The sequence below is a fragment of the Sylvia atricapilla genome, chromosome 2 (assembly GCF_009819655.1).
Source record: "Sylvia atricapilla isolate bSylAtr1 chromosome 2, bSylAtr1.pri, whole genome shotgun sequence".
NCBI lineage: Eukaryota > Metazoa > Chordata > Aves > Passeriformes > Sylviidae > Sylvia > Sylvia atricapilla.
The window spans coordinates 13,682,471-13,702,852 of record NC_089141.1 but is presented as its reverse complement, the minus strand read 5'-3'; the positions used below and the strand labels follow the sequence as shown (position 1 = coordinate 13,702,852).

General features: G+C 45.1%; 1 protein-coding gene across 1 annotated transcript; it reads left to right on the top strand.

The window, feature by feature from the left end:
- Nucleotides 1–5,580: 5,580 nt before the first annotated feature.
- Nucleotides 5,581–19,757, top strand: POGLUT1 (protein O-glucosyltransferase 1). Its single transcript, XM_066340879.1, has 11 exons — nt 5,581–5,713; nt 5,934–6,024; nt 7,802–7,945; nt 8,381–8,516; nt 11,064–11,185; nt 12,722–12,781; nt 13,757–13,856; nt 14,698–14,756; nt 16,555–16,722; nt 17,221–17,277; nt 17,907–19,757. The coding sequence occupies exons 1-11, from the start codon at nt 5,581–5,583 to the stop codon at nt 18,061–18,063; spliced, it is 1,227 nt and encodes a 408-aa protein (XP_066196976.1). The 3' UTR covers nt 18,064–19,757.
- The last annotated feature ends 625 nt before the right edge of the window (nt 19,758–20,382 follow it).

Genomic DNA, 20,382 nt, shown 5'->3' with positions numbered 1-20,382 from the left:
TATCTCAACAAACCCACCCTCACTACGATATCAGTTTCTGCTAGCACAGATGTGACAATCCACTGCTACTGAGTAGTGCCAGGAGTGCAACAGATTGACACTGCCCCCTTCCTGGCGGAGTTTTGGCATTGCTTTCCACTGTTGTGCTAAGTTTAGGCACCAGGGATTAGCTGGGATACACATAAGGTTGCACTGACCTGCAGTCCATTGACAGACATGTTATGAATATGAAATCCACTGTTAACAGATACAAGCAACCTGCTCCCTTACAAAGCTGTAGTGTCTACCCTCAGAGACAACCCTGCAATATGAAAATGGCTGCTCAGGATTCCCGCATCAAGCTGATGCCAGCCTGCTTCCCTAACTTCCTTCCAGAGGGTGAGTGTTTTCCACCAGCACACACTCCTCCATTTCACATCACTTGTATTTCTGACTATTGAGGGAGGCAGAGATGTCTCACGCTGCCTTCAGGCTCTAAATGGCTTTCTGTGTCTTTATTTTCCTGCAACACTTCAAGGATCAGTTTTCTTCATGCCTCAGAGAAGTGGTATCTAAATCGTTTTAAACTGAAACAGGGACAGAATAAGCTGTGCAAATCATTTTCTAGTAGAACCTTAATTACATCCTGCAGTGTCTCGTCCTCAGCAAACCACCAGCAATAAAATTCTGCATTTCGTTTTAAAACCGACAAGACTGGGTTTTTCTGTTTTGTTTTCCCCAACTGACATATCCATAATCTAGCCTGGGACTTTGTTCCACAGAATTCTTGTCAAAGGCTCTAGAGAGTGTGCCTGCAACTACTAAATCTTTCTCAGGTTCACATTCAATTTGCAAGTTATACAACTGTAGCTAAAGAAAGAGACGTTCTGTTTGCAGGAAGGTGTTTGCCAGATCCCCACTGGCAATGGCAAAAAGTGATTTATGATCAGTTTTAGTTAACATGGCCTCTCAAACAGATTTTTAAAAGTCTTTACAGCCATGGCCTAATGCCAAGGCTTTTTCTATAGGAATGTGCTCAATTTCAGCCTGTGGTGATGTCCTGTGACTCAAATGCAAAAGCAAATGGGTACAAATATTGAATACATCCTCATGATGAGACAAAGGGCTTTTTACTTTCCAAACATCTCCCCTGTGCTCCACCACTAAAATTTTGCTTTTTCCAGCTTTTGGTTTGTGCAGGGGTATTGGTAACTTTTGTCCTTCAGTTCACAAGAGGCTCACAATTACAGTTCCATGTTTTGACAATTTAACAATTCCAATGACTCAATGTCTATGGAGTCACAAACATCTAGGAATTCTCCAGTGATGGTGGCCTTCAGGAAAAATAGTAGCTGCAGCAATGACACTCGCAGTGATAAGTGCTGTGTCTTTAGGAGGAACCAGAACTCAGTTCATACTTCTGTGCAGGAGTCCTATGTTTTCTTAACTCCTCCAAGAAAGTTGGATTTATCTGTACTGTTTTTAAGGGATACAAATAAAAAGCCTTAGATATGTTCTTGGCCCAGTGTATTGTGTTTACATACTCAGTTCCCACTAAATAGGTGTCCTTCTTCCTCTTTGGGGCTGCTACACTCTGCTGCCAATATGAAAAAAAAAAAAAATTTATGCCACTGTCATCACTGTCATGAGCAGAGGAATCCTCTGGCATATACAAGGGATGAAACCACTGCAGTTCTTGCATCTTCTCCCAAGCACCAGATGTAGTTGGTTTGTGTTGCTCACACAGCATGCACAACTACTTAAACTTTGACCTTGGGCTTGAGCTACAGAGGCCTTTCCCACTGTTTCTTGGAAGCTCCATTGTTTCCTTTGCCTTGACAAATCCTCAGGCTGGGTTGAGGGCTGGGTTACTGTCTTCCTTCACTGGCACACTCCAATGGGGTATTATCAAAACTGAACTATGGAGTCTCCAGCGTTGTTTTGCCCAGTCCAACCCCGAGGTTGTGCAGACCCTGCAGAGTCTTAGTCTGAGCCTTCATTCATGACCCCAACCCTTACTGGGTGTCCTATTCTGGTGCTACACTTCTCTGCAGTGCTCCAGTTGCTGTGGCACTTTTATAATTCCCCTCTTTTGCATAAAATAATTGAATATTCAGTACCAAACATCCCCAAGCTGTGTACTGCAGCTGTGGTCAGCCCTGAATCCTGACAGCCACAGTCTGACGCCTCCACAGGGCTGCCTGTTATGAGACACTACTCAGAGCCAAGGGGAAAAGAAGCTCCACAAGGATCTCACCAACAGGAAACAATCTTGGCCCTCCAGTAGCTGTGCGGCTTCTTATGAGAAAGACTGGACCCATCCCCAGAAGCCTTGGTAATGTCAATCACAGATTTTGAGGCTCAGCAGCCTGTACAGCTTCCTTCTTCCCTCTGATGAGATGGCCATTCTCCATAGGAAATATTCCCCTTTATTTGAAGAATTCTGGAAGCCTAGGACTTCCATTTGGCATCAAAGGATGAATAAATGGAAAACAGCCCCCACTGCCACCCCTGCTCAAGCAGATAGCAGCAAAGAAAAGCCAGACCAAATTTCTGAGAGAAACTCAACATGTAGGAAGTATGTTTTCTTCTTCAACTCAATCTTACAAGCAGGTTGGAGAACCAAACCCTTTCCTGAGCACCCTTCTTCTAACCTATGTTGAATATGTAAAGCAAGGACACCAGATTTACAGCCAAGTGATTTTCCACTCCGGGCACATGGAACAGGATGAAAGTAAATTTGTGGGTGTTTATGCTTGATTTGGCAGAGAAAAAAAATGAGGGAGGGGCTGTGTTTGAGGGAGGGTATCAAAGATCAGAGCCAGATGCTCCTGCACAGAGCTCTGGATTTACAGGAAATTAAGAAGGTAGAGAAGGTGAGGCAAAGGCTGTGTTTGAAGTGAGAGTCAAGGGGTTCTGAGGCTTACAACCATCCAAGGTGCTTGGGGGGAACTACAGCACATGCCAAAACCACACCACAGTGGCCTGGGGTGCTTTCATTATACAAAGCCTGGGAGAGCAGAGGCTGTAAACGTAGCTTCAAAAGGAGCTTCATCTTAAAGTCTTAGCTCTCAGGGCCTATTAAACATTTATGCTGACTGCCACTCCTACTATTTGCTTCAGAGAAAATACCCGAAATAACCTTTGCTACACAGTGAACTACTACAGCTCTACTGGCTGTGTAGGAGACTAGCAGAGAGCTGTGAGAAACAAACAGAAATGGTGTTGGAAGAGCACACTGATGTCTCTATTCAGTCAGCCAGGAAAGAAGCAGGAAAATCTGGTCTGGAACTTGAGGGGGAAGACAGAAAACTTTGCTAGAACTAATGGGAGGATTAGCGATAGAGACATGGCTAAGACTGAGAAGCTGCCAGTGGAGGCCAATATAGATAGTTAAGAGTGCTGACAATTTTTTTGTTTTTACCTTACTAAGGTTCACACCTTTTGGGGGAACAGCCTTCAGACCAGCCTCTAGTTGGATCTGTGACTACTGCAGCTCTACGAAGGACTGTAGAAGAAAAGAAAGAAAGCAGACCTCTATGCAGAAATCAAAAGGAAGACAGAGGATTTTGAGGAGAAGGTGAAAAGAAAGGATTAATTTTCTTGATTTGCTTAAAAAATGTGTGGCCATGCAACAAGAATTTAGGATGAGACAGCCAGAAATACTCAAGGCTTTCACTGTAAGAAGCTGTTATTACTATTAATAGCAGATAATACACAAAGATTCACTTATTCCCTCATAGGGACAAACCTGGTTAGAGGGCTGTGCTGGCACTAGCACCTTCCAAGCAGGTGTTCAGAAAGTCCCTCAAAGTGACTTATTTCAATGGGTGCACTCACAATCCCGCAGACTTTGCCTGTAGCAGCTGCTGCCCTCCAGTCACACAGCCAGGGATTTATCCCAATATTCCCTTGTGGCCTTGCCCACAGTGAGCAGACTCAGTGCCTGGATTTTATCAGCTCTTGCAAATTCAGTAGAACTACTGGTCTCTGGAATTTAGCAGTCCTTGGGAAACCTTCACGCTCCTTGTCAGCACATGCTTTTCCTCTTTGGTCTGTTTTCTGGTAACAATTTCTCCACCCAAATCTACAAATATCTACAGTACCAATCCAGCTTCACACAAAAGAGGCCTTCATGGCTAGCGGAGTTGGAGGCTGTTGCGGCTAATCAGAGTTCACTCTATAGAAACTTAGTGTAAATGTGGCTCCTTCCTATTAATGAGCAACCATATCTCCTCTTCCTGAAATCCAAAGCCACCAAATTAGAAATAATGAATGTTTAGCACTCCCATTTGAATATACAGACCCTGTGAAGATGGGACAGACCTTCCCACATTTAGCTCCAGGAAGAAACATTGATTGGCTGGTCTGGATTCATGTTTGGATGGTATCTGCTAATCCCCATCCCTCTGACCTACATTCATTTAGGTGCTTATCAACATGAGTATTGCATCTAGCACCCAGTTGATAAGCCTGTCTCCCGAAGGATGGCCAAACATGAGCTGACCCAAACTCAAACACCAAACACTAAATGGAGGGTAGCCTTGAATACTGTATTCTTACAAACCATTTTGCAAAGTGAAAGTCCTACACATTATGTTGATGGTGCTCAACCACCAATTTTCAGCTCTCTTCTTGCATAGAGCCATAGAATAGCTTGAGTTGAAAGGGATCTTTAAAGACCATCCAATCCTTGAAGGACATCAACTTGTTGGAATGAGTCCAAAGCAGGGCCACCAAGATGACTATGGGGATGGAGGAGCTCTCCTATAAGGAAAGGCTGAGAGAATTTGGTTTGTTCAGCCTGGAGAAAAGATAGCTTAGGTGTGACCTATTTGCAGCCTTATAGTAGCTGAAGATGGAGAGGGACTTTTTACGAGAGCATGTAGTGGCAGGACAAGGGAGAATGGATTAAAACCAAAAGAGCATGGGTTTAGATTACATGTTGGGTAAAAATCCTTTACTGTCAGGGTGGTGAGGCACTGGAATAGGTTGTCTGAAGTTGAGGATGTCCCATATCTGGAAGTGTTCATGGCTGGGTTGGATGGAGCTCTGAGCAACCTGGTCTAGTGAAAAACGTGCCAGCTCATGGCAGGGGGTTGGAACTAAATAATATTTGAAGTCCCTTTCAACCTAAACCATTCGATGATTCTATGATTCCTTGCAGTCCACAGCCCTGAAGCTGGAAAGAAATTTATACAAATCAGCCTGAACCTTGATACAGTAACGACGAGATTCGTGACTTTATCCTAGATGTCCAAATTGAATCAGGCCTCGGCAACAGCGAGTGGTCGGGGCAGGAAAAAGAGCCTGTGACTGGCTGGACCCAATGCTTGATGGATCCAGGCGTCCAGGGAAGTTCTCCCCCAAACCGGCCGAAGGCAGCGAGGGCCAGCAGGCGGGCGCCCAGCCCTGTGTGCGGCTGGCGGGATTCCTGAGGGCGGAGCGAGGCGGATTCTATCCCAGCTGCACACGCGGATCTCCTCCGGGCAGCGGCTGCTCGTGGAGCACGGTCCCATCCATCGTAACCCTCCGCGACACTGTCGCGACAGAGCAATGTCCGCCCGCCCCCTCAGCCCTGGGGCGGGAACTACAGCTCCCATGGCCGCGCGGGGCGGGCGCCGCCGCCATCTTGGGCCGGGCGGCGGGGCGGCCATGGCCGCGGGGCGGGCGGCGCTGGTGCTGTGGGCCATGGCGGCCGCGCTGTGCCGCCTGGAGCCCGCCCTGGCCGCAGGTGAGCGGCGGGACGGGGCCGCGGAACGGGGCCGGGGAACGGGGCCCGGGAACGGGGCCGGGGAACGGGGCCGGGCGGGCGGCTCCCACAGCACCGCAGGGCGGACCGTGGGCTGCAAGGCGCGCCCGACGCGCTGCCCGTTCCCCGCCTCCCCGCGCCGCCGCTTATTCTGCTGGCGGATGAATGGAATCCTTTGGCTTTTCCTTCCCGTGTGTTCTAGATGCCAAGTGGAAAACGATAACTGGCCAAATTAAGAAAGCTGTGGAAGCCTATGAGCCGTGTGTGAAGGAAAATTGCAGCTGCCACCAAAGGTGAGAGACTGGTTTCCTTTCGAGTGCGCAGGTCTCCGGACTCAGGAGGGAATAGTTTCGGCAGCACTCGTGGATTGGGGATTAGCTAGGGAATATTTTGGCCCAAAGGTGTGTCACATCTGCAGCTATGGGACCGGCGCTGGTCCCACACCTTGTTATCCTCTGCAACTGAACAGATACAGTATATTGGCATTTCATATATGACCACACAATAAATCATACACATAGCTGGTGACATTTCTCTTAACAACCCACTTCTGCCTTCTCATTCAGTAGAACTAGGGGGGCTTTGATACCTTTAAGCAGCATTTTTATTTAAAGGAGAAAAAGGAATTTCAGATGTCTTTAGGATGAGGATTTCAGATGCAGAAACACAGATGCCCAACTTCAAGCCTCTTATTTAAAAGTATCAGATGTGCTCATTCATTTTGGGGTTTGAGTGCTGTATTGGCTTTTAAAATCAGATGAGTCATACTGAGCAACTGTTTGTACACTCTGGAGTTTTTGATCTTCATTGCTCTTGAAATATTGATGAGGGAAATTCTCTTCTAGCTGAGCCTTCCAGTCTTTTTCCTAAGTTCCAACCCAGATACAGCCTAAAGACATATCCTAATCTTTAAGCATACACCCCACCAGCTCCTGCCCACCTCTGGGAAAAACACCTTCCCAAGTGGTAGCAACCTCCAAATTTGCTGCAAAACATGATAGTCAATAGTACCATGAAGTGAGGGTGGCTGTGGATGTGCCATGGTACTGCAACTCTCTTCCTGTTCTCAGGCTCATCCCATTGGCATCCCTGCCAGACTGCTCATGCTGTTATGGTCAGACTATCTGCACAATGACAATTCCTGACATAGTTTTACTGCTCTCTACCTGATTAGGAAATAGCAGAACTCTGGAGGTTGGAGGGGACCTCTTGAGATCAAGTTCAACCCCTCTTGCTCAAGTAGGGTTGTCAGGACTGTGACCAGTCAGGTTTTGAATATCTCAGGATTAATATGTCAAAGAAACTCCGCAGCCACTCTGGGCAACCTGTACCAGTGTTTGACCACCCACACAGTGGGATCGCCCTGACAGTGTTTTCTTAAACTGAAACATTGATGCAATGTCTACCTAAAAGCAAAGAATGTTTCCTTGGCTGTTATGATCTGACAGTGTTTATTATATGGTCCAATCAGGGACATCCCAGGACCTCTAGACTAAATTTATGTAAGTTGCAGCTTTCTTCTATATTCATTAGGTTTATGCCTCCATACTGTGTTCCTGGAGCTCACTGATGATGTGCAGAAGTCACAGGACATGTGCTGCATGGGCCTGTCCTCCTGAGCCAGCTTTCACTCACCCAGTGTTCCTGGGTGATGGTATTTCATGCTACAAGACTGTTACCTACATTTTTAATGTCTACATAGCATGACATTTTGTGAGGAATTTGGTCTTGGTGTGCTCCATCACTTATGGAGAGCCAGAGCACAAGGCTGAAGTGAGCTGAAGGGTTTTACCCAAAGCATGCCAGGGTATGTCAGGTACTTTTGTGAGAGAGTGACTAGAGTTGTCCTGTGCTGGGTTTTGTGTTCAGGCAAACAGCACATAGGTAGAAGTGTGACGCTTGGACCTATAAGTCTCTGAGGAACTTCCAAGTGACTTAAATTCTCACACCAGAGCTCCTAGAAGCTACGTGGAGCTTCTTTTAGCTAGAAGCCTGTTCTGGACACTGCAGAAATTTCATGCACAGTATCCTTCCTGTGGTACCTACTAATGGTTGATGGTTTTGTTCCAGTGTCTGGAAGCAGGACCTGGCTCCTTTTCGAGGTGGCATTTCCAAGGAGATGATGTCAGACGTGGTGAGCCGGAAGCTGGGGACCCACTACCAAATAATTAAAAACAAACTGTATCGTGAGCAAGAATGCATGTTCCCTGCAAGGTAAGAGCTGTGCAGAGGATCTGCTCTCCTTAGCTGGGACAGAAGAGTACTTCCAACACTGCTAAGCAGGAAGTTATTGAGCACAGTAGTATTTCAGAGGTCCGAATTCATCATCAGAACAGGAGCCCAGAAAATAAACTATTAGGCTTACATGCATCAACAGCGAAGTGCCACTGTTGCACTTCAGTGTACAAAGGGTTGGTAGGTTGTGGAATCCCAGAAAAAGCTCACATCAGGCCAGATTAGTAGGATATGTTGCCTCCTTGGTGTCCATACTGCAGTGGGACTTGGAGGCTGCTGTAGGCAGTTCCCAGTATGCATCATGGTATGGCTTAGGCTCACCATCTCTTCTGCCTCTGTGCAGAGCAAGGCCTGCAAGAGACTGCAGGAGTCTGCCTCCTTATAGACCTTTTGCCATGTGTCATTTCTCCACAGATGCAGTGGAGTTGAGCACTTCATTCTGGGGATCATCCACCGCCTCCCTGACATGGAAATGGCGATCAATGTGCGAGACTACCCCCAGGTTCCCAAGTGGATGAAACCCATTATCCCAGTCTTCTCCTTCAGCAAGGTACACACACCCTGAAAAGCTGAGCATTTCCAAGACATGCACGTCCTTCTTTCTTTTGGGAACATATTTTTGAGGATGGTTCTTTGCAGGTTTATTGTGCATCAAAATTGCTTGCTCCTTCTTGCCCTTTGTTTCCTTTTGCTTCCAGTTTTCTGGCAGACAGACTTGGAGATCAATTTGATAGATCAGCTTTTCCCCTCATTAGCTTCTCTTCCAGGTCAAAAAGAGTACCTGTGCTGCAATGGAATGATACACAGCTGGGTGGCATATGTGCCAGTATTCCTCCCATTTGCTGCAATACCTCTGTTAAAATTGTAGCCATAGTCTATCAGCAATATTAAGGATTTTTGATCATGTCAATTGTCATACATTTAATCTCATTTATTGTGAATATTTTAGTGTGGTTTTTTTTTGTGGTACCACAGATGGATATTTCTATAATCTTATCATCTTCTGTGAACCCTTTTCTCTTGGATTCCCTTTTCCACCTGCAAATGTGCACACATATGCAGAGGTGCACATGGGCATGGAGACAATCACTCTTCTCTGTTCCCAGACTCAAAAACCCTCCTGCATGTTTTCCTACCTCCTCCACTGTTAAATCTGACTGTAGCATAGTATCTCATCCTTTCCAACAAAATGTTCTTACACCTCAAGCTTTGGCTAATCTTGCTTTGCCTTAGTGTATGCCCTGTATGCCCAACTCCTGCAGTTTCACAACAAATCCTATTCTTGGCTGAAGTCCAGCAGACAGTAAGGTGCAGGGAGAAGCAAAATGAACTATTTGGTCTTGCTAGTTCAAACCCAGCTCTGTTTCTGTTTACTTGCAGCATCTTACTCTGGACCTAAGGCTTCAGCTCATGCATTTTGAACCATATTCTCCACAACTATTGCCTACTCCTCAGCAATCCTAAAATTCTCTCTGGATTTTCAGTACGGACAATAACCATGTTCGCTGCTGGATGCAGCAGTAAAGCCAAGCTGTCTTGGCTTTGCCCTTTGACCACTGAACAACCTTAACTCTAGCCAGCAGAACCCATGCCCTGCAAGACCCTGCAGGAAACTGAGCTCTGAGCTCACTGTTGTCCAGTATCTGAACTGTAACCTCAACCGTATCTTAATTGAAACCCAGTGACCTAGACACAGCTCACATTTCAGCAGCCAGTTAAGAAGACTTCAGGGTGCTGGTCCCATGTGATTTCTAAAGTTGAAAGTATAAGGGATTGAAGTATTGTGCTGTTCTGCATCTCAGAAAGTTGATCACAGAGCTGTTGTGGTCTGTTACCAGTGCCTGGTTGTAGCAGGACTGGGAAGATAGAGAAGCACACACTCATTTAAGTTGGAAGGGACCTCAGAAGGTCACCCAGTCCAGCACCTTGGCTCAGAGTAGGAACAGCTCTGGGCTGCATCCTGCTCGGATCTGAGCATCCCTGGGAACAAGGCATCCACAGACAGAGTTTGATGTGTTGTCAGAATGAAAACATATTTCCCACTATCTAACTGGAATTTCTCCTCTTGTAATCAAAGCCTGCTGCCACTCATTCTGGCTCTGCACTTCAGAAAAGAGTGCCTCCTCCTGAACTCTCCCATTAGGCAGTAGGAGATGGCATTTACATTTCCCCAAGCCTCTTCTTGTGCTCAGACAAACCCATTCCTCAACTCCTGTTTCTAAGTCATGTGTACTAACCTCCTAACTGCCTTGGTGGCTTTGGGCTCACCAGGATCTCCAGGTAACAGATGGATAACTGTGTAAAAAGTTTACAGCTAATGCAAGGAAGTTGCCTACAGTCTGGTTTCATGGAAAGGTTTAATCTTAAGTGCTGGTCTTTCCTCCAATTAAATATATGGGGATTTAAGCAGTCAAACAGGAGTGAGGAGCTGGAATTCTTACATGACCTGGATATTTGTTACAGTGAATTGTTGAGTGATCTCTAGGAAGTCTGGAATGAACTGAAGTGTTGGAGGCCTTAATGTCAAAGTGTCTGTAAGTGCCTCTATCTCTGAGGAGGTAGTAATGCCTCTTGACTTATCATCAGAAGAAAAGATTTGTAGCTACACATAGGCACAAGCCTTTAGAAAGGTGAGTTGAGCTCAGGTCTTTTGCTACTTACTAATCAACTGCATCATGGATCTCTTTTGCTATTTTCTACATGAAAGTCCTGTGTCATCACACAGCCAGACAAGGCCTTTTAGAAATCACTGAAGCATTTCAGTACTGAGCTGTCTTCATATGAGCCCTGCCCAGGGAGCCTATGGAGTCTCACTCTCTGGAGACATTCCAAACCCACCTGGACATGTTTCTGTGTAACCTGTCATGGCAGAGGGGGTGGACTGGATGATCTCCAGAGGTCCCTTCCAGCCCTAATAATTCTGTGATTCTGTTAAGCCCAGCAAATGGTGACTGCAAAAGCTCTTGTGGTGTCTTTTGGACACAAAATGGAGAAAGCCAACAGAGCTCCCAGAAGGAACATTTCTTACTGGTGGGCTCAGTCAGTAAACCAAAGTAGTTATTGCTCTCATTCTGCCATTACTCTCCTTTTTCTCCAGACATCTGAATACAATGATATAATGTATCCTGCCTGGACATTTTGGGAAGGAGGACCAGCTGTTTGGCCAATTTACCCAACAGGTTTGGGGCGCTGGGACCTCATGAGAGAGGACCTCAGAAGGTATGTTTTGGAAATGGTTATGTGTGGGGGGAGGTTTCATGGAAGACAAAAGTCCATCTTGCACTGGCCAGCACGGGGCCTGTGTTGATGTCTAAGACTATAGGTCTGCTGGCCTGTGATCTGTCCTGCTGCCTCACATTAACTCCCTACAGCCTAACTGCTGTAGGAACTCGCCATGGAAACCTTGGATGATGTCACTGGAAGTTATAATTAGCTCCTCTGTTTGCAACCCCTTAGTAAGGAATGCAGAGGACAAACTGTGCACATCCTTCATGCTGTCAGGGCCAGATTACTATCAGGTTTGGGGAGAGCAGGTTTGTCAATAAAGTAGCAGTTATCTTTTCCCTGCAGAAATCTCCCCTGATATACAGAAATATTTTTCTTTCTTTTCAACTACTTCTCTAGGAGCTATGGTTTTTTTCACTGCAGGGATGATCCAGGATGTTTGTATAAGCTTCTGGAAGGCTAAAGGAAAGCCTTCTTTAGATCTGCTTTTACTTGAGTGTCATTGTGCAATAGAAAAACCTGGAATCATTCCTAAGTGTCAAGAGTCACTACTGGGCTAAACAGAAGATGTTTTTGGCTAAGAGTCTTCCTTCTGGCAGGATCTTTTGACTTATTTGCAGAGTAAGGGGCTGCTTTCCATGGAGAGTCACAAACCAAGTGTGCAACAGTGAGTGAACACAAAAACAAAATAGCAAAAACCACTTCTATGTAATTGATTTGAGATCCCAATGCAAGGTTGAGTCTATTGCTTTTTAAAATCTGAAAGTCCACATGGTTATTCATAGCTAAAGCCTAATGTGTTGTAGTGTAATGGAGGTCAAAGCATTTACTCATCCTTGTGTTTTCAGTTTGCCACTGGGTTATAAGGAGATGCAAAGCTTGACCTGCACAGGTAGATCAGCTTGGGGGTCAGGACCTGCATGTTCCACCAGGTGCAGTAGAAAAGTGTGGCAGAGTTCCCCTGAGAGGTGGTGAGACAGGTGACTGCACTGGCAGAAAAAAAACCCCAGGTGAACAGCTATTTTGAAGGACTTGATTAGGTTTAAAATGAAAGTGATTAGGAAAAACAATGAACTCCTGTGTTTTAAGTGCAAAACACTAGGTGGGTTTTTTGTTTCTTCATTAGTAGTTTTGTTTTGTAGTGGGAAATGACTGATTAGAAACTCTCTAGTCGTTTTTCACTATCCATATTCAGTAAAGTACAGCAAAATAAAGCCACAGTAGAAAAAGTGGATTCAAATCTTAGGTAGACTTTTAACACCCTTCAAGATTTGGTGGGGGGCTGTGCGTAATACACTTTTTTGCCTGAAAGGTGTTCTGGAAAGTAGCCTATATTGTCTTAAACACAATATTTACAGGAAAACCTGTTTCACTGGACCTGGCTGAGAGATTTTTTTATGCTATAATGAAGAAAGTGATTTCCATCAAAAATGAAGAATAGAAAAAGACATCATGCTATGAAAGCTGATGAGAGTGTTGTTTCATGATTATATTAAATAATTTATTGCCATGTTTAAAAAATATTTTCAGATCTGCAGAAAAATGGCCATGGAAGAAAAAAATCTCAAAGGGATATTTCCGAGGATCCAGGTGAGCATTTTTTCCTGCAGCGGTAGATTCTACCAAGAGAGGCTGTGACAGCTCTCTGTATGTAGAATTTTCCATGTCTCCAAGACCTAATCCCTAATTAAGTGTAACTCAGAGTGTGTATTGCAGAAGTAAGGAAAGTGAGACATGTTGTACAGCATTGCACTATTAGTTATTCTCCACAAGAACTGCCATTTGCAGCTGGTTTATTATAATCACCTAATATTGGAAACAGAAGTCGTGATGGATTTGCCACATTATTTCTTAATGACTAAAACTGTCACCTCAGGAACCCGCTTGTTTTGTTCTGTGAAGGGAACTGCAGGTGCTTGATACAAATTTAAAGATTTAATATTGCTGTTCATGCTTCCTGCCAATGTGAATGCTTTATTTTCTGTGCAAGTGCTCCACACTGAATGAAAAGTATTCTGGCCTTAAGTTACCTGAGTGGTGGAGATAAGATTATTTTTGGCCTCTCTCCAGTGACAGTTTCAAACAATGTTAAAACCCCATACTTTGTTTCTTCCCCTTCCCCAACAGGGAAGGATTTGATGGCTTACCAGGTAGGCTCAGGAGGTGCTGAGGAATGTGTCTCAGGGATGTCATAACCTTGTTTATCAGCACTGTTTTAAACCCCTGTCAGAGGGATCACTGCTGAAGATGCTGAGCATCTCCTAACTCTGACTAAGGTGGGAGTTGAAGCATTTGGCACCCATCAGGATAAAGGAAGCAGGATTTGTCCTGTGAATTGTTTAAATAATACTATTAAATATATAGTCAGTCAAATAATTTTGGTACTCATAACTCATTATCTTCTGTCAATATACCCTTGGACAGAAATACACTGTGGCACCCACTTATAATGTTTTGGGACATACAGGGAGGTCAGGCTCAGAAAGAGGCAGTCTTGAGTCCTGCAGTCTGTTAGCTTTGTTGAGTCATGAGGATTGGCAGCTAGTGACAGCATTTCTTTTTCAGAACAAGCCCTGAGAGAGATCCCCTCATCCTGCTGTCCCGAGAAAACCCAGAGCTTGTTGACGCTGAGTACACTAAAAACCAGGCTTGGAAATCTGAAAAGGTGTGTGGGTGTTTGTCTGTCTTCTGAGTGTGAAGGCCAGAAAGGGTGGCACTGCAAGATGGCTTTGATGAGAGAGAAACATCCTGTTGGAGAGTTGTGGGTGATCCTTTGGAGTGGGGGAGGCTTGCAGTTCCCTTGATGGCCGCACCTCTCTGGCAGATGAAAGGAAGGAGTCTCTGGAGCCTGGCAGGCCAAACACTTCTCTTCCTTCTATGCTTGTTGTGCAAGGAAAGGAGAACACATAAGAAAATGAATCTCTGCCAATCTCCTCCTCTCCCACAACAAAAAAATTGGCCAACCCTTCCCCTTCTGTCTCTGAGCTGCCTCTCTGGTGTTGTCAGTCTTCAAACCCTTTTCTGTTTTCTCCATTTCTTGATCCTATTGTGGATAACTTGCTGATAAACTGTTGCTGATAACTTTTTAGTTTCTTACTTAGTCTGCAGTCCAGCTCTCTCCAGACAGTCTTGGCTAATCCAGTTACACTTGGCTTCACACAGTCCATTGTCCCAAGCTGTTTTCCACTCTGTAGCTGCCAACAAAACATTATCATTTAATGTGTTTGTGCTGGCATTCCCTTACAGGCAGTGTGTAATTTACTGAGCTTTTTTTCATGTTTGAAGGGCCAGGAATTCTTTATAATCCTTCTAACAGCCCACCAGAGAAGGTTTTCTCAGAAGTGGGAATGGAAGGTTTTCACACATCACCTTTGTTTCTAACTGGGAAAACAAATTAAATCACCATTTGAAGCTTACTGGGGTTTTTGTTGTTTTGGTTTTTTTTTGGGGGGTTTTTTTTTTTTTTTTTTTTGGTTGTGTTTTTTTTTAATTCTCTTTATTTTAAGGACACCTTAGGAAAGCCTCCTGCAAAGGAAATTCCACTGGTTGATCACTGCAAATACAAGTAAGAGTTTTGATTAGTAAAGCTGTTCAAAGGCTGTGGGTTAGTCTTTCCATGCGTGGTGTAGGGTCACATTTTATTTTAAGGTCTAATTCAATGACCAGTTTCATGTAGATATGAAAGCTTGTGAGCAGATATAATACAGGTGAGAATTTGGGAGCTAAGCATGACAAGTGCTGCCACTAGGTGTATGCAGTAGAAGAGAGAACCTGAAATATGATTAACAAACCTAGTATTAATTCATACTTTTTATGTTGTTTGGGAGAATGTGGTTTTGATTTACAAAGTTTTTTATTCTTGAACTACTTTAGTGAGGGATTTTTGCTGTAATACTCTCACGGGTTTCTATGTACAATATAAACTCTTAGTATGTATGCACTTGTTTGATGTTTTGCTTTTTCTTCTGCTAGTTGTGATTCTGCCAGCCAGAATCTGCTGATATAAGAGCTCAGTCATTTGGCTGAATCTGTGTTTTTGTGCAAATGTGATTGACTTGTCTCACTTTGTATTTCACTAGACTGTAGCCCAGATTTCTCCCTTCTGTTACGCATACACTGCCCAGCTCTGATGCTCCCCAGCCCATCATATGGTTTGGGCTGAGACCTTCTCACACACTTTTGTTGTAGCCCAGGGTGGTAGGGTCAACATGAACTTCTGTTTGCTGCCTTCAGTGTAGGTGTTACAGCAGGCTGGCTTGGCTGAGGTCATGGATGGTGGGAGCTGTGCCTGGAACGGGACAGAGGCATTTCCTTGCTTCCAGACCATCATTCTTGTTACATCTCTACACGTATTTGTTGAGTTCCTAATACAGTGAGCTCCTTGTCCCTGCCTTTAGATTTTAGGTAATAGAAAGGAGGCAAAGTAATTTCAGATTTACTCCTTGATATTTACTGCTGAACTAAATTTAGCTGTAATTCCCATCTTGCCCAAAATATATATAATATATAAGCTCCATCTCACCCAAAATAGCTTAGTTAAAGGAAGAACTCTCTTCCTCCAGCCCAAAATGTTTGACTTCAAAGATCAGTTATATGTTCTGGGGAGGTTTACCCGTAGGAAAAAGGGCTTTCCATATAATAGGAGAAATGTGGGTTTGATAAAGAAAACAAGTAATTAAACAAACATCCCTATGAGATACAGTTTGCTAAAAGAAATACCCCCTTGCCACAGTCAAATCCACTTTACTAACTTGGCAAAAAATACTGAAAACAAAATTGTGGATTCTTTGTTATCTGCAAAGTCCATCTGTTGTGTGCTGGCCCATTTAACCTCTTAGAGTTGCATTCCCAAGTTAATATGAAACAATTACATTCAGATTAAAGCAGAATCCCAGAGGAAAAAATAACTTGAGATAGATGTGGCAAAGCACAACGATGAACAGAAAAGCTTCGCTGCAAGGCAAGAGAGAATTGGGAAAGCTTTCCTTGGGGTTGACAAAGCCTCTGGGTGACCCCATAGGGTCATGGAATCCATGTTGTGACATTCCATGCCTTATTGGCAATTGTCCACGAGGCCTTGTTGGTTTGTCACAGGAGGTGCCTTTGTCAGAGGTAAAGCCTCACATCTTGAATTTCTCACTGAGTTTTGACAGACAGCAGAAACTCACCCAGCACACATTAATTTTAGCTCACCTTTCCTTTGAGCAGCTTCAAATAAATGCCTTTCCTCTGTTGTAGTGACTGGTGTGCTGCTCAGCTGCTGCCTGTCAGTGAAGATTCACTGCTACTTGCAGACCAGCACAGTTTAGTGCATTTCCTTCCACCAAATGTGTAATCAGGTCCCTCTGCTCATCGTTTTAAAGGTACCTGTTTAATTTCCGGGGAGTGGCAGCCAGTTTCCGCTTGAAACACCTTTTCCTCTGTGGCTCACTCGTCTTTCACGTGGGAGAAGAGTGGCTGGAGTTCTTCTACCCCCAGCTGAAGCCTTGGGTCCACTACATCCCCGTGCAGTCAGACCTCTCTGATGTCAGGTGTGAGGCCTGAGGCCACTCCATGGAGCATTCCCTACTTTGGGGAAGCCTTTGGGAAGGTGGGATGGTTTGTGTTGGGCCATGAAGTGCCTCCACTCCATGGAGACATCGGGCAAAGACTCTTGGAGGTCATGGTCTTTTCATCACTGCCCCCAAAGAATCCTTTGCTGATATTTTTTGGGGAGTACAGTTTCACTGGGGTAAGTCTTTCTCACTGAAATCAGCAGGCACTAGACACTTACATTTGCAAGTGGGCAGCAGAGATAAAGGGGAAGAAGAACTTATCAGTGGGCCAAAAATGTGTTAGCTCCCAGATTTCAGGATGTTGTTCACAATTGATGTGAAACAATCAAGAAGACAAGTTTCTTCTGAGGTGAGCAGCACCTTCACTCACTTGCAGACTCTTAACCTCACCCTCCCCAACAACTTAGCTAAGGGATGATGTTCTCCACTGAGCCAATTGTTTCACAGCTTTTTTTATGTGTGTCTTCATTTTAGGGAGCTCTTGCAATTTGTAAAGGAAAATGATGCCATAGCACAAGAAATTTCAGAGAGGTAAGCAGTGTGTCCTTCCTGGCTATTAGGCAATAAACAGTGTGTCCTTCCTGGCTGTTAGGCAGTCTTCTTCCAAAACATTTTTACGCTGCTTTTGAAGGGGTTGCCCATCAAAGAAAACCAAGTATTAGTAGGGTGCAGTAGGGTGCAATAACAGCAAGAGGGCTGGGGCACTCATAACAAGCAGAGGGAAGCAGAGAACAGGATGCTGTGCTCAGTTCTTTGGTTCACATGTGACCCATGTCAGGAACCCCATGGAAAGCTGGCAGAGGTTGGGAGCTTTCGTCTCAGGACGAGCTGGCTCCTGGGAGCTGTGTCTGCACTGCAGACATTATCTACCCAGGCTGGTCTGAAGCAGCATGCATCAGTGCTGCTCTAGCTGTATGTGATAAGTGAAATCTGGTATTTATTATCCCAGATAGCAAATAGTGTCTTGAGGATAGCAAAAGCACTGCAACTGTCAGAGCTGTGAGCATGAATGGAAGTTACAAAATTAAAATGGACAGGGCAGTGTGTGTTGTTTCTCATTTGAAATAAGGAAGAGTGAATGTTGATATACATCCAAACCAAAACTAATGACTCTTGTAGGAACTGGAAAACAGTCCTGACTGTGCCTTTTGTGTCTCTAGGGGACGTCAGTTCATCACTGAGCACTTGGACATGGAGGACATCTCCTGCTACTGGGAGCATCTGTTGTCTGAATATTCCCAAACCTTGACTTACAAAGTGAAAAGGAGGAAGAGCTACAGCGAGATCACTTCTGGACAACTGAAAACAGAACTGTAGACTTTTCTGTTTTTCTCTTTGGCTCAAACTGATCACTGTGGAAATCTGAAGATCAGTATTAACTTATTTCTTGCTCTCTCAGGCTTACCTTTCACACTAGAACTACAGAGAACAGCAACAGGCTGGCTTGGACATTCTTCCAGGCAGTGGGACCTGGTTATATTGCCACCAGCAGAATGTTAGGCAGCATGTAGGATTATGGCTATTTAATGGGGTGGTCAGTCATACCTAGAGGAGGAGTGCTAGCACTTAGGACTTAGTAACTACCTGTCTCAGAATGATCCTAAATCCCATTCATTCAGCCAATGAGAAATCTTACTGGACTCTTTTTACCAAAAGTCATGGCAAGGGGGACAGACTATGAACTGCACTCAGCTGGCAAATACTTGCCCCTTTGTTTGGCAAATGTTTTCTCAGCTGGGTGATAGAACTTGGGGTATTAGGTGTTCTCTGACAGGAGGTACTAGGATTTGGGGGCAATATTTCTGGATAGCTTAGATTATGTTTATGTTGGGTTTTATAGATTGATGTAAAGTTTTGACATGCCCTTGAAAGGATTGCTGATCCTTGCAGAGTTACTCTTCCTACCTCACAGGAGAGCAGCAGGTGGTGGTGATGTGGCCATCATCAGTGATGTGCTTGGCAACTGAGACAGAGATGGTTCATCCTCCAACAGATGAGCTGGGTGCCTGCACAGCCCTGCACAAATGAGCCCCTGTTAATTATCTCTCACCAGCTGCCTGGCCAGACATCCTGGGACACTTAGGAACCCAGAGGAAGTATTCACAGAGGGAGATTTAGCACTTCTTTTTTCCAAAAGTGCAGAGTCTGCTCTCCCCTTCTGTAATCTTTCTAGGACTATTCTGGGGATTTTTTTTTTTTTTTTTGGTTTGGGGTTTTGTGGGTTTTATTTTTGGGATTGGTACTACATCTGTTCACTTCAGTACTTGCTTTTCTTCCCCACAGCTGTGCCACCTCTTTCCTCATCTCCTTCAGCCTGGTTGAGGGAATGTCTTCAGTCACACAGTACCTTCTAGTGCTCACAGTACTCATTTTGAGTTCAGTCACAGGCTGCTTCTTTTTGCTGTGTTTATGCCCACCACAGCCTCACAGCCCAGGACTGCAATTTCTGAAATGCTCTGTGCCCCTTAAGCTGAGAAGCTGGGAGGGAGCAGCATCTTCTCTGGCAGGCAGACAGGAGAGTGTGGGGTGGCAGGAAGGACACAGGAACCTCCTAGGGGAGCACCCTTGATGGTAAAGCAGCCTCCAGGCTGAGAGAGCAGCACATTTAATGGAAGAGGATGATAGCAACAGCTCTCAGGCCCATCTGCAGTCTGTGGATCAGGGAAGAAGGAAATTGCATGGAACAATAATGTTTAAGTGCATGCGTGCCCTCAGAGAGGCCTTGCAGCCCTGATACAGGGACACAGCAGCTGGCCCTACTGATCAAGCGCTGGGTGCTGGGGCATTGTGTTGGTTTTGGGACCACTGCTGGGATTATCTCTCCCAGCAAAGGAAACAGAATGGAGCATTAAAAGAACCTGGTTTCCCAGGAAAACTGTGCCAGAGTGGAAAGGGTTTTCTGGTTTTAGCCAATGGAGAGGCAGCACTCCAAGAAACTGAACAGCTCTGTATGATATTTTAAAACTATTTGTAATGAAGTGCTTTTTTGGAATAAAACAAACAAAAATGAAGTTTTGCTGGATGCATGTTGCTTCATCAGAAAAGTAATAAAAGGTCTGCAGAGCCCCAGCTGTTCCACCTGTAGATCTTGCGATGAAACTTGATTGTTGCACCTCAGGTGGCCCTTGGCTGAAGTGTTGGTTCGTCAGGAGTGGGGGAAGAATGCCGGGAATTAATCCTGTGGATTAAAATACAGGCTCGGTGGGAAAGCCCAGGCACCTCCTCTGGTGGGGAGCTTTCCCTTCTTTGGGGAAAGGCCTCAGAAATGAGTCTGGGGGCACTTCAGGCGTCTTGGGTAGTTTATGACACCCAATACACGACCGCTGCATCTGTGTCAGCGCAGTGGAGCCGGGAATGCCCCATCAGACCTTCCCCGGGGGAAGGGGGAATTCACCACAGAGGCAGTTGTTTCAGGGAAGGCAATGAGCACCCTGAGAGCCGCCCAGGAATTCGTAATTCTCCCAGTAGCAGGAGGTATCGTCCATGTCCGAGTGCTCAGTGATGAACTGATGTCCCCTAGAGACACACAGCACCATCTCGCGTGCAGGAATTTGCCTCCTAGCGGCCTCAAAGCCCGGGGGCTGCACCCCCTCTGCCTGACCCGAACCGGGCATTGCAGTCCCCAAAATTCAGCTC

Bases quoted from the DNA above. Each gene is read 5' to 3' on its own strand.
- POGLUT1 (XM_066340879.1), top strand. From the start codon at position 5,581: ATGGCCGCGCGGGGCGGGCGCCGCCGCCATCTTGGGCCGGGCGGCGGG. The intron at 8,517-11,063 runs GTACACACACCC...CTTTTTCTCCAG, and splicing joins CAGTCTTCTCCTTCAGCAAG to ACATCTGAATACAATGATAT. The intron at 16,723-17,220 runs GTGTGAGGCCTG...TCTTCATTTTAG, and splicing joins TCAGACCTCTCTGATGTCAG to GGAGCTCTTGCAATTTGTAA.